This window comes from Aythya fuligula, chromosome Z (assembly GCF_009819795.1).
Source record: "Aythya fuligula isolate bAytFul2 chromosome Z, bAytFul2.pri, whole genome shotgun sequence".
NCBI lineage: Eukaryota > Metazoa > Chordata > Aves > Anseriformes > Anatidae > Aythya > Aythya fuligula.
Genome location: NC_045593.1, coordinates 51,413,916 through 51,427,660, shown reverse-complemented (window position 1 = coordinate 51,427,660; position 13,745 = coordinate 51,413,916). Strand labels below are relative to the sequence as shown.

The 13,745-nt window shown below is 37.1% G+C and overlaps 1 protein-coding gene across 6 annotated transcripts in view; it reads left to right on the top strand.

Annotated features, from left to right (window-relative positions):
- PRRC1 (proline rich coiled-coil 1) overlaps nucleotides 1-11,098 on the top strand; it is a 31,131-nt gene extending 20,033 nt beyond the window's left edge. For all 6 annotated transcript variants that reach the window (XM_032205829.1, XM_032205826.1, XM_032205828.1 and 3 more), the window contains 4 exons: nucleotides 1,937-2,100; nucleotides 3,477-3,580; nucleotides 6,135-6,237; nucleotides 9,536-11,098. In XM_032205829.1, the coding sequence (XP_032061720.1) occupies nucleotides 1,937-2,100; nucleotides 3,477-3,580; nucleotides 6,135-6,237; nucleotides 9,536-9,745 (581 nt within the window). In that variant the 3' untranslated portion in view covers nucleotides 9,746-11,098. The remainder of the gene's footprint in view (nucleotides 1-1,936; nucleotides 2,101-3,476; nucleotides 3,581-6,134; nucleotides 6,238-9,535) is intronic.
- Nucleotides 11,099-13,745: the final 2,647 nt, after the last annotated feature.

Below are 13,745 nucleotides of genomic sequence, written 5' to 3'. Positions count from 1 at the left end.
GGGGATAATCATATCCCTCAGCCTGCTGGTCACACCTCTGTTGATGCAGCCCAGGATGCAGTTGGCCTTCTGGGCTGCAAACGTGCTCTGCTGGCTCATGGTGAACCTTACATCCACCAGAACCCCAAGGTCCTTCTCTCCAGGGCTGGTCTCAATGAGTTCTTCTCCCTGTCTGTACTCCTGTTTGGGACTGCCCCAACCCAGGTACAACACCTTGCAATTAAGACTTGTTGAATCTCATGAGGTTCATGTGGGTGCAAGCAAAATCACTGGACTTAGTCCTTTTTTTTTTCCTTAGAGGTGCAGTTTGTTTTTCTACAAACAGTGGGCCTGGGTGATGACAGGTTAAAAGGCGTTATTAGTTTGCTGCTCTTGTCCTAAAAATGTCCTGATGTGTCACAGAATCACGAAGTGGTGGAGGTTGGAAGAGACCTGGAGGTCATCTTGTCCAACCCCCCGTGCTCAAGCAGGACTATCTAAAACCATGTACCCAGGACCATGTCCAGATGGGTTTTGAAGATCTCCAAGGAGGGAGGAGGTGCCACCACCTCTCTGGGCAGCCTGCTTGGTTGCTTAGTCACCCGCGTAGTGAAAGCGTTTTTCCTGATGTTCAGAAGGAACTTTCTGTGCTTCAGTTTGTGCCTGTTGCCTCTTTACCTGTCACTGGGCACCCCTGAAAAGAGACTGCCTCTGTCATCTTTGTTCCTTCATTTATTTCTATGCATTGATGAGATCCCCTATGAGCCTCCTCTTCTCCAAGATGAGTCACAGCTTTCAGCCTTTCTTCATAAGGTAGATCCTTCAGTCCCTAATGCATTTGGATCAGACCAGTGGTTCATCTAGCCCAATTTTCTGTCTTCAACAGAAACAAAAGGACATGCTATTTAGTAAATGACAGTGGATCTGGTGACTTTCTGTAGTCCATTCATGTTGTACTTCACCGTCATTCACAGCCATTGGACTAAGGATCGTAAGTCATGTCCCAGCCCGTTATTTTTAGTGCCCATTTGTGGACATGTCTATGAAGTTGCCTCAGTTCTTTAAACTTTCTGATGCAATTTATTTATGTTACTTACTCTGAAATATTCCATGTTTGAAAAAAGTTAAAGCTGTTCTTAAGAAAACTTGTCACAACAGAGACGAGTTTTCAGAGATATTTTTGCATACATTAAGTTTGACAGTAAAATGATTCAGTGGTGATAGACAAATGCAAGGTACATTTGAGTTCATGAGTCTTTCGGAGTAGTCTTAGATTTCTATTAGTTCATGAAGTGTTTTTATTGTAAAAAACAAACAAAAAAAAAAACGTTAGTGAAAACTCACCCTTTTTTATGAAACTCATCTTTTTCATATGGAAGTTCTTTGGAAATACTGACAACTTTTTGATCCATAGGTGTTTAGTCTATAATCAATATAAAATTGTAGGGAGGAAGACTAACAACAAGATACTGAAACTTACAGTCCAAGGACCACTAGAAAGTGATGCAATCCTTTGTCTTAAAGCTTATGTAATTTGACATTTGTTCACTGATTCTGTTAATTGAATCTGTGTTCTTGGTCTCTTTCATAAGGACAAATTTCCATGTCACACCAACATTCTTTACTGCTTCCCTGAATATCAAAACATCCTTAGAAATGGATGTCCGAGTCTCCTAAATCCCCAGACTGTCATAGTAAATGAGGAATCTGCTTTTTTTCAGGGTACTGAACATTTCTCAATTTCTGTTGTCTTTTTTTCATCCATAAATCTCTTTGCTGTTCATCTGACTCTTACTTTCTAGTTTCGGTTACTTCTGCTTCATGAAGGAACTTTTGTGCAGTGCATGGGAAAGAAAAGACCAATTGGAGCGTATCCTTAAGATATAGAACATATTTGAACTAGCTTATATATAATGTGAACGTGGAGAAATAAATACCAACACTATGTATTTTACAGAAACTGGTGGAGAACTGGACATTGTGGTTACTTCTAATAAAGAAGTGAAAGTTGCAGCAATTCGAGATGCTTTTCAAGAAGTCTTCGGAATGGCTGTTGTTACTGGAGAGGCTGCACAGTCTAACATCGCACCCCAACCTGTAGGCTATGCTGCAGGTTTAAAAGTAAGTTGATATATAACAGTACTAATGTGCCTCCAATGCAAAGACAGATTGTGGAAACGTTCACCCAAAGCAACCTTATCTTCCATAAAGGGAAGGTCAGTTGGTAGTATAGGTGAACCTTTGCTTTTTTTTATGATCTGAATTGTTAAATGTTTTCAAGTGGCTTGTTGAAACATGCTTTTATTTCTTACTGGAAATGCATTCATCTCAGATGAAGAATGGTTTCATCAATTTCCTTATGTCTTGTTTCCTTCACATCTAGCATACTTTGTGAAATTTTTTTGTTACAGTTTCTAAGTATATCAGGCATTTGTTCTCCAGCTATTACTAGCGCAGTACTTTGGGAATGTTAGAAATGAAAGGAGACTCTGAGGCTGAGGTTGTCTCTGCACTAATTCTGTAGGTCAAAGATAGTTTGATCACTTTGATAGTTGGAACGCTTGTCACAGGGATCTTCCCAAGCAGATCTATGTAACCCTTAAAAGGTAAGAATTAACTGTGCAGCCTCACTAACAGCTGTGCTGGCCCAAAGAAATGGTTAGCAAAGGGTGTTTCACCAGATTCTAAACTGCATGTTCATTGGGTATATATAGGTAGAACCTCCTGGCCAATAACCAAAAATGCTGTAAAAAACTACTTCCAACTTCCAGTATGTTGTTTCTTAAATGTAAGCAAATCATTCATTTATTATAAATTAAATAGTTTCTCCTAATTGTTGGGGCAGCGTTCACAGCTGAGTTAAGACTACCCTCATACCTGTGTATTAGCTGATACGATTTCATACTGAGGTAAAGGGGGATAATGTATATGTTCTTTACCTGCCTCTTCTTTCCCTTTGGGTACTACTGTGTAATTCTAATATTTTTGTTACAACCTAAGAGTTGTAACAGATTTGGGGAGGTGATTTCTAGATCTTACTTGAAGGGGTACCACAACAAAGAGATTCTCCTTTGGTCTTACAACACTCATAAAGGATCTAAAACAGAGAAATATTAAGCTGCAGAAATGGTAAAAGAAATATATGCTTATGCATTAGCTGACAGTAAAACTTGGTGCAGTTACAGATTAGGAATTCTTTGTATGCTAGTGTAGGTCTTTTTCATGGAAAAATAGTAAACTAAAAATATTGAATTAGTCTTATAGTTTTTGTAACTATTGAGGATTCCCCTGTGAGCTTTTTTTTTTTTTTTTTGTAACTATTGAGGATTCCACTATAAGCTGTTTTTTTTTTAATTTTGAAATGAGAGTAATTTTTCCAAATCTCTCATATTGTTTAACGCAAAAAGTACATTGAAGAGTTCTTTTTGTATTCATCTGCAAGTATTGCACTATGTTGTGACTCAGACTGTTGTGTAACAGTTTACATTACTTTCTAGGGAGCCCAAGAAAGGATAGACAGCTTGCGTCGGACAGGAGTAATACATGAAAAACAACCTGCTGTGTCAGTGGAAAACTTCATTGAGGAATTGCTTCCTGACAAGTGAGAACCTGATACCTGTTCTTGGTGGCAGGGGGGAGGAAGGGAGTATTCTTTATTGACTCAAAGGGGCCTACTATAAAAAGTTACCATTATCACTTTCTCAGCAGAAGACAGGAGGGAGTCTATCTTCAGTATTGCTTTGGCAGACTTGATTTTGGAGAGGTTGTTCAGCTTATTGGCCAGACGTCTTTAGAGTTGAATAGACAAGATCCTTGTCAGCTTTATCAAGACTCACGTTACAAAACCACGATGAAGTATACAAAACTGACAAAATTAAGGAGCTGTAAAAATTGAAATTTGTCTTATGACTTCCTTTCTCACGTGTGTGTGCGTTCTTTTCTCTCTCTGAAACTGTATTCATTTCAGAAAGTATATTTAGAGATGTTCTGGATTTGGAGTAATGCAGTTTCCTGAGGTACTATATTATGCATTTTCATTTCACCAGGAGTGTACTGCTTCTAATCTGTTCCACACAGATGTAACATATCTGAAGGCACAATAGTTACAACTTGATGTCATAACACGCTTTTTGACAGACAGTTCTTGAAGTAGTTTTATAATTATTTTCCGAAACAAAGAGACAATTTCATGTTTCCTTGATACAATCTGAAATAATTTGCTTTCTCATCTTTGCACTGTTGTTTGTGTAATAGACTTTGATTCATTTTTTGACACGTTTGCTCCATTTTTGGAGGTACGTTTAGTATCCCTAGTGGAACATGAATGGTGAACTTTCTAAGTAAAGAAAATTAGGAAGTATTTTAATTCTTGTTAAGTATTTATCTCCACCTAGTTCAATTTAGATGTTTTATTATGTTTACACAAAGGAGTAACTGTGACAATAAGGTCTCTGTTTCAGAATAATTGCTGTTCTCTTTATTTGAGTTTACTCATTCCTAAACCTGAGAATTTTGGATAAAACATTTGAAATGAAAGAGCTGGCCCAGGAAGATCATAGAACAGAATGCTAGCTTTTCTGTCCATACCATACGTGCCCCAAGAACATCATAATCTTCAATATTATTTACAGTAGAAGCAAAGAATTACTTGATGCTTGCTTCATCCAACAAGTGACTTTGAAAGTTTCCCTGCATGTTGTTACAAAAAAAAAAAAAAATCTGAACTATTTTTGGCTCTATTTTTTCTGCAATGAAATAATAGATCATGGTGTTAATAATTGATAAATAATAATTCTGAAGTGAGCATTGTGGTGTTGCACTTCAGTATCAAGGATAAAATTTGTGTTCTGCTGATATCCGTATCATGCTTACAAATATCTGAAAGGAGAGCAGTGTTTCCAAATAACCACACAATTTTCAATGGTCTTTCAGAGAGCTGAAGGACATCACTCCCCTTCCAATTGTGCATTCTGAATACTGTTTGCAGAATAAGTTGCAAAGTATTTTGTTATCTTTCCATTTACCAACTTTTTTTATATAAATTGAGAGCGCTTTATCCTTAAAGAAGTCTTTCATAGTTGCAAGTGAGAGTAGTGCTCTATCACAGGGCATTCCAGTACTCTGTTGCCTCCTGCAAAAGAGAATGCAAGTGAAAGTACTTCTTCCCCTCTCACTCTACTGCAGTCTTGCTCTGACAGTAAGCTATTGTCACCCCCCCCAGACAGTCATTTTTAAAATTTGAGTCTTGCATTTCTATTCATAACAACATTCTTGTTTCTCACACTTTAAAGTATAAAACTTAATTTATATGTAGACACGGGTAATATGTAGAAGACAACAGCTTCAATATTTAGCTTTCTAAATCTTTTATGATTTTGGTCTTGCTTTTGTGTTTGTTTTCTATGAAGTGTGTCTCTCCTGTGGCAGCTCAACTGTAAAAGTGTTCTGGAAATTGAATACAGTGAGGCAATGATGAGTTGCCCTTAGTTTTGTTTGGATTGTATCAATGTTAAAAGTTTGATAGGGAGAAATTGCTTAATATTTTTGTAAGCTAGATAGAGAAACGTTCTTGGTACTGCTTCAGTAGTTTTACCATGCCTTCTGCAGCAGGCACCATTTTTTCTGAAAGGTGCAGGTTTTTTTCAGAAAGGTTTAGTCTTCTGACTAAATCATTTAAGTGATTGTAGTAAGATTACATATGCAAAAAAAAAAATCTTCTGAATATAGAACGTGAATAAGAATTAAGGTTTTTGATTGTTAGGGAAAGTTATTTTAATGAGATGCATTATAGAAAAGATTGCATGAAAAAAGTAACATAATAAGTATGTCTAAAAGAATATATCTGTACAGGCCCCCTCTCCTCCAGCTTTCTGTGTTTCTTTGATCTGTTCCTTGTATTTTGTATAATTTTGTTTATTTTATGCTTATTAGATGCATACTCATGCACTATAGTACACACTATATACATACACACTAAAGATGATGTATACAAATTTTATTTAAAATATGCAACACACTTAAATGAAACTTCATTACATATAATTACATATGTAGCAGAATTTGTAAAATGCATGAGTTGTAATTCAACTACAAACAAGTTTTCAGTCAAGTGATACACAGTACTAAAAAGTGAATTAATTTGCATATTATTGCAGGTGGTTCGACATTGGATGTTTAATTATTGAGGACCCAGTTCATGGAATTCATCTGGAAGCTTTTACCCAAGCAACACCAGTGCCTTTACAGTATGTTCAGCAGGTGAGTTTTCAGGTTTCTTACAGGTGTTGGATTAACAGTCAAGACATAAGATTTAAGTTTTAATTTCATTTATGATGTCAGTTCGTATTGTTGCTTCACTTAAATCTTTCTTTATAAATGAGGATAAAAAATGCTTCTAAGTCATAGGTAAGTACTACTTAAAAATCTTTCGGCATTTGTGGCAAAGTAATCCTTGCTCAGGAGTCTCATTCTGCAGTATACAGCACATGAAACATTTGTTTTACTTTTCTATTAATTAAGAAGAAATATTCCAAGAAGAAATTAACGAAGAGGAAATATTAACCAAAAAGAAATTAACTGAGAAAAAATATTTCCTCAAAATGGAATATAATTTTAATCACTGTACTACATCTGTCAGTCTGGTTCAGTGTCTAAAAATAAACCTTACCAATCTTTAGATAAAGTAAGAATACTCGCATTTCCCTCGGTCACACAGGAAAGCCTTGCAGCTCAAGAATGCACTAAGCAAGTGCACCAAGTATACGCAATAAGCACTCTTACCCAAGAAAATGAGTGTTTCCCTTTTCTTAACTTACTTCATGTATGTATTAGAGATTCATCTGAGGTCAACAAAACTGTGTAATAATGGAGTGTATGTGCACACACGTGCACATGTTACTAAATCAGTGAAGTATCTAACATCTCATTCAGGCACAAGTATAAAAACTGAGAACACTCCAATTTTAATAAAACTCATAAAACCTAGATATTTTATGTTGCTAATTACCAGCATACTGATAGGATAGCATCCTGTATTGGTTAGTGTTCCTAAAACTTACTTCAAATAAATCACAGATACCTTTTCATATTTGTGCATGGACCTGATTCCACAACATACAGTCTCTTACCTAAAAACAAGACAGATTTCCTCTTTTGACTGTGCTATTCTCACAAAGGTTTAAAATTTCTGAAATAGGAAGATTTAAGTCTTGGAAATTCCATGGGTCATCCCACTGAAAATAACCCAGTACTGGGCAGTTCTTAAACCGACAATTTTTTCATGAGGTTGCTTACATTACTTGGGCCACACTGGGAATTATTCCAAAATCCAGTCGCTGCATGTTGCCTGACTGCAGATGAGTCATACATTAGTTAATTCTGGTTCGCAAATTATTTTTAATGTTTCTGTGAAGAATTCCAAACCAAAACTGAGAGTTTGATCTGCAGAGGATTGTTTTGAGAAAACAAATAGTGATTGTTTAATTTTTGTGCGTGTAATACCAGTTCCATTAGAGTGGAGATTTGTGGGATAGTTCTTAGTTTTCAGAGCTCTTACAACTTTGAAAAGCTGATGAGTAGCAAAATGAGAAATACTGCTCCATTTCTGTAGTTTTACAGAATGCTCTTAAAAAGAGTGGTGAAAGACGTGAAGCTACAGGAAAAAATACTAATTAAGCAGATACAACTTCACTGAGGGATGTAAGCAACCCATCTGAAAATAAGCACAGCAATGTGAAATTACTGCATAAATTGTTACATAGTTCATATCAATGCTCCACAGATGCAAAAAAAATAATAATCATGGTAGCCGTCCTTCATTTTTGTTTTACAGAACACTGTTTTGTCATTTAAAAGCTATTGTTAATAGCAAATTGTTGGGCTCTTGATTGGGTGTGTGCACCAATTGTTACCTTTATTCCCATTATGTCTCTTTGAGTTTCTATCGGGGTGTGAGAGAAACTTAGTATGAATCCAGTTAAATATCTGTAATTAAAATCTAGATTACAGAGTGGAGGAGAAAAAAAAGAAGCAGTAATCATATAGTGGTATTTCAGACAGAAAACAGAAGAAATGTGCATTGGATGATAGATCTTATTTGTTACTCACAGTACAAAAGGTGTAAAAATACATGAAAAGCAATTAAATTGCTAGCTGTGTGTTTTGTTGTTTTTGTAATAGAAATAGTGATAAAAGTATCTGCATAGAATGAAACTTTTTAGAATTAGAATATAATTCTTACTGTCTTTACCAATGGCATAAACTTTTCTGAGCACATAATTAGGGACTCATGGCTGTTTATAACTCTTAAATATTGCTTGATTTGAGAAAGTGAAAGGTGAATTTGAGATCTTGTTACGAGAAGCTTCTGTTCAGAGGCCAGATGTCGTCTTTTTTTTGTCAAACCAGAAACTGCAAGAACAGGGGAAAATACTAGACTTTTATTTTTTTATATTTTATTTGGTGTTAACTGATATTTAGCACCAAAAATTCTAAATTTGTCTATGAAGTTATGTGCAATTATGGATCATAATGGAGATACCATAACAGATATTCAGTCCATACTGTCCACTAAATTATTTTCTTACTGCCAATATGTTTGGATTAATAAGAAGTGTTGAATTTGCTTTTTCCTTACAAAGGAATTCTGCCTCTTCTGTACCTCTGGAGAGCATCAAGTTATTTCCATATTGGAGCAGATTGTATATTCTAACAAATTTGTATGTGGGATTGGACTAGATGATTCTTCAAGGTCCTTTCCAATCCCTAACATCCTGTAATTCTGTGATACATACTGTTACTTTACAAGACAGCGGTTGTAGGAAGGCAGAAACACACTGCTGAGCTTTGGTCTGCTGCACATGCAGTGGAAAAAGACTGACTCAGTTATGTGTCAAAACAAAAACTGTATGAAGAATTTGGCCCGTTGTGCAATGTTATGAAGAAATAAGTAATACTAAGAACAGCCTTTCTTAGGCTGAAAGTCTTCTTCGTTGTATGTGAGAGTGGCCAGAGGTGGTTATCTGGGGTGAGAATGAAAACAGATAAATGCAGTGGTACTTACACCGCAATTTACCATCTGCATCCAGTCTTGGGGAATTACAGTGTATGCACACTGTGATCTCATGCAAATAGCTCAGTCTTCCTTTTCTGCCAAGCTGTTTTCTTGTTACTTGTCTGCTCCAAAAGGACATTTTAAGCATTAAAAAAAAATCTGTGGAGAGTAAGAATTTACTGTATGAATACGTATTGTTACTGATTCCATCTGTTGGCTACTTCAAAAGAGAAAACTATTTCATACTAATAGCAGAATGTCTTTATGCCCTCAAATATGTTTCATATTTAAATTGTTCAGATGTCACTTGGATCATGATAGATACAAATTTAAAAAGTGTAATTGGCTTGCAAAATTGCAGGGCAGTCTGAGATTTGGATTCTGATATTCTTTTATTTGCCATGTAGTCCCATTGTAAGAAAGTTTACTGCTAGTCTTGGTGAAGACAAACAAAACTACTCTTTTCATGCTCATTCAGTAATCACTTCTCAAAACATTACACAGGCTAAGAGTCTCACTCCTCAGGACTACAATCTGAGATGGTCAGGCCTGTTGGTGACAGTGGGCGAAGTGCTTGAGAAGAACATACTGAATGTCAACAGGACTGATTGGCACATGGTATTCACTGGCATGTCCCGTCGACAGATGATCTACAGTGCAGCCAAGGCTCTGGCAGGAATGTACAAACAACATCTACCACCCAGGACCGTTTGAAAGAAGGCTGATCCATGACACTAAGGAATACTGGCTTTGTTTCTGGAATAGTGAAAACTATGTATTCTAATTCTCAGTGGGGATACAGCACAGATTTCTAATCTACCTGTAAACTGTATTTTACTTTTTAAGATGTGGAGGTAGTTTCCAATAGTGGAAATGAGCAATTCCAATTTTCAATAACCATGTGATTTCCAATATAATTCACAAAAGAGGAAATCAGAACAAACAGATATATTTATAAGTAAGACAAATAACATCACAGTTTATAAATTGGAATGTGCTATTACTTGACACCTTAATAGGCATTTCTGAAATGTTTAATATTTCAGTTACTCAATATACTTTTTTAAAGATGGGGATCATTGTTTAGCTACTTATATTAATAATATAAACATGTTGACAGCATAATATGTATGTTAAATGTGCATTTCAATCTAGAGAGACGACTTCTGAATTAGATGTTATCTTGGGGCCTGTGCTTAAGTGGTATTTCACACATCAGAGGTTTGGTGTATGTAAGTTCTCAGGACTGATGCTGAGTAGTTTTTTTTAACATGTAACAGTGGACTGCTGAAGAACAGCACAAACCCATGCCCAGTTAGTTCGAGTCTGGGCTAAATAATTCTTGAAATCTCATTTTCCAAGCTGCATCTTTTTCTATGTATAGCTTCTCTGTAGCAGAGATGAAATCATCTCCAGATAAAACACACAGCATAGTTCAAGTTGCTTCAGTGGCTTTTAGATCAGGTAGCACATACACATGAAATTATCTCAGCATTGCATTTCAACGTCATTTACTACAGTATTTCCAAACCACACATTTTATATGGAATTAGTATAATTTCTTCTATCAAGTTATGGTTGTCAGCAATTGGATGTGGAAAATAGTGAGATGTGTATCACTTGCTTTGCTATCCTGCATTTTCTAAACATTTATAAGTCCTAAATGCCTTCTTGATGTCATGGGCTCACTGTTTCTCATATAAGTTTTTGGTCTTCTCTGATTTTTTTTCATGGCTTCACTTCTTCTATCTATGCTCACACAATCGTAAATCTTTATGCAGAAATATGGAAGTAATTGTGAAGAGAATATTTTGGTAATAATACTTTTTTTAAGAACAAAGAATAAACAATTACTTTTTGTTTGCCTTAAACGGTTTTGCAGCTTGTATTCTTTTGCTTTTACCTTTCCTGATGCTTTCAAAGGACATATTTATATACAATACTGTTAAGCCACTTCATATTTGTACCCAGTGAAAGCCTGTCTATTTCCAAGTAATATATTTTGCCTTAATTGGCTTCCTCTGTAAATTAGTTGAATAAATGTTTTTTCCTAGAGAGTTGTACCTATTATAAAGGTTTACTTGTTTTTAATGTAGCTGATGAACACCTTAATGGGGAAAAAAAAACAAGCCCATATCTGACTGTTGAGGTCATGAAGTTTTTTACTGGGGGAACTTAGTATCAAAAGTTAAAAGGGTGATACTGGGACTTCTGTTTGTCATCAAGAGTGAAATGAAGTTCTTATAATCTAATGGGAAGCTGTAAGTGACCCACATTATTTGAACATTCACACGTCTATGGGGCTGGATGGGATTCATCCAAGGGTACTGAAAGGAACTGGCAGAAGAGCTAGCCAAACCACCTTCAATAAACTACCACCAGTCCTGACTAACTGGAGAGGTCCCAGTTCAGTGAATGGGACTCCAGTCAACAAAGGCAGGAAGGAGGATTCAGGGAGTTTCTAGGAATGTCATTCTGACCACAATGCCAAGGAAGACTATGGCAGGTGTATCCTGAATGATCATCACACAGCACATGCAGGACAATCAAATAATCAGATGAAGCCAGTATGGGTTTATGAAAGGCACATCCTGCCTGACCAACCTGATCTCCTTGTATGACAAGATGATGCGTTCAGTGGGCAAGGGAAAAGGCTATGGTTGTCTGCCTGGGTTTTAGTAAAATGCTGGGCACTGTTTCCTATAGTATTCCCCTGGGAAAGTGGCTGCTCATGGCTTGGACAGGTGTATGGTTCTCTGGGTGAGGAACTGGACAGATTGCATGGCTCTAAGCTGTAGTCAGTGGAGTTCTATTCAGTTGGCAGCTGGTCACCCATGGCATTCCCTGCGGCTCAGTATTGAGGCCAGTTTTGTTTAACATTTTTATCAGTTATCTGGATGAGGGGATTGAGCACATCCTAAGTAAGTTCATGGACAGTACCAAGTTAGGCAAGACTGTTGATCTGCTTGAGGGTAGGGAGATTTTGCAGGGGGATCTGGATGGGATAGTTCAATGGGCTGAGGCCAGTCGCATGACATTCAATGTGGCTAACTCCTCGGTCCTGCAACTGGGTCATAGCAACCTCACACAGCGCTATAGGCCTGGGGAAGGGATGCTGAAAATTTACCGAGCAGAAAAGGGTCTGGAGGTGCTTGTTGACAGCCAGATGAACGTCAACCAACAGGGTGCTGAGGTGGCCAAGAAGGCCAAAGGAATCCTGGCCTGCATCAGAAATAGTGTGGCCAGCAGGACTAGGAAAAAAATTACCCCCTTGTATTCAGCAGTGCTAAGATCACACCTCAAATCTTTTGTTCAGTCTTGGGCCCCTCACCACAAGGATATTGAGTTAATTAAGCATGAGCAGAGAAGAGCAATGAAGCTGGTGAAGGGACTAGAACACAAGACAGAAGACTGAGGGAGCTGCAGCTGTCTAGTTTGGTGAAAAGGAGGCTGAGGGAGGACCTCATTGCTCTCTACAACTACCTGAAAGTAGTTTGCTGCAAGATGAGTATCAGTCTCTTTTCCCAGGTGACAATTGGTAAGACCCAAGGAAAAGGACTCAAGTTGCTCCAAGGAAGGTTTAGATTGAATATGTGGAAGAATTTCTTCACTGGAAGGGGCTGCTAGATAAGTGGTGAATTTCCCATCCCTGGAGGCATTTAAGAGTCACGTTGTTATAGCATTAAGGGACAGGGTCTAGTGATGGGAGTAGGTCAGGCTGATGGTTGGATCTGATGATCTTGAAGGTGTGTTCCAAACTAGATGATTCTGTGAACTCATTATTCAGTGCAGGTATCTTTGCTCTTAATGTCTTTTCAGCTTGCAGTGTATAATATGTTAAATGCTGCCCTCTTATTCACTGCAACAATATCATAGAATCATTTAGATTGAAAAAGACCTCTAAGATCATCAGGTCCAACCTTTAACCTGTCACTGCCAAGTCCACCATTAAACCATGTCACTAAGCACTACATTTACATATGTTTTGAAGATCTACAGGGTCGGAGCAGTGACTCAACTAGGCAGTCTGTTCCAATATGTAACGATCCTTTCAGTGAATAAATTTTTCCTAATATCCAACGTAAACCTCCCCTTCTGCAATTTAAAGCCATTTGCTGTTGTTTTATCAACTAGTATTTGGGAGAAGAGATCCATCCCCACCTCGCTATAGCCTCCTTTAGAGTGAGGCTATAATTGTAGAGTGATGGTATCCTACATGATAAAAAGTAGAGAGGACATGAAATTATCAGTGGGTTTATGTGTGCTGAATTTCTGGTTTTTTTTTTTTGTTTTTTTTTTGTTTGTTTGTTTGTTTTTTTCTTTCTTGCATATTTAAGAAAATAACATCCTCACACAAAGAGCAAGAGTGCAGCTTCTTCCCTAAGAGGTCAGGGAAAGGAAAAATGTCTGCAGTATGTACTGGAAAGCTAAAAATAAACAAATAAAAAATTACTTCCTATTTGAGTGAAAACACTTTTCCAAGTCTGAGCTGCAGCTGACACGAAGGAATTTTGAAGCGAGTAAAAGATAACATTCAGCTTTTCACAGTCTGCTCAGATAGGATAGGATAGGATGGGATGGGATGGGACGGGATGGGATGGGATGGGATGGGATGGGATGGGAGAGAAAGCTCAATAGGTAGGATATTGACATACTGTGTTAAATCTATGCTGAAATCAACTTAGAGAAGCACATGTCAGAACACATTGAGACA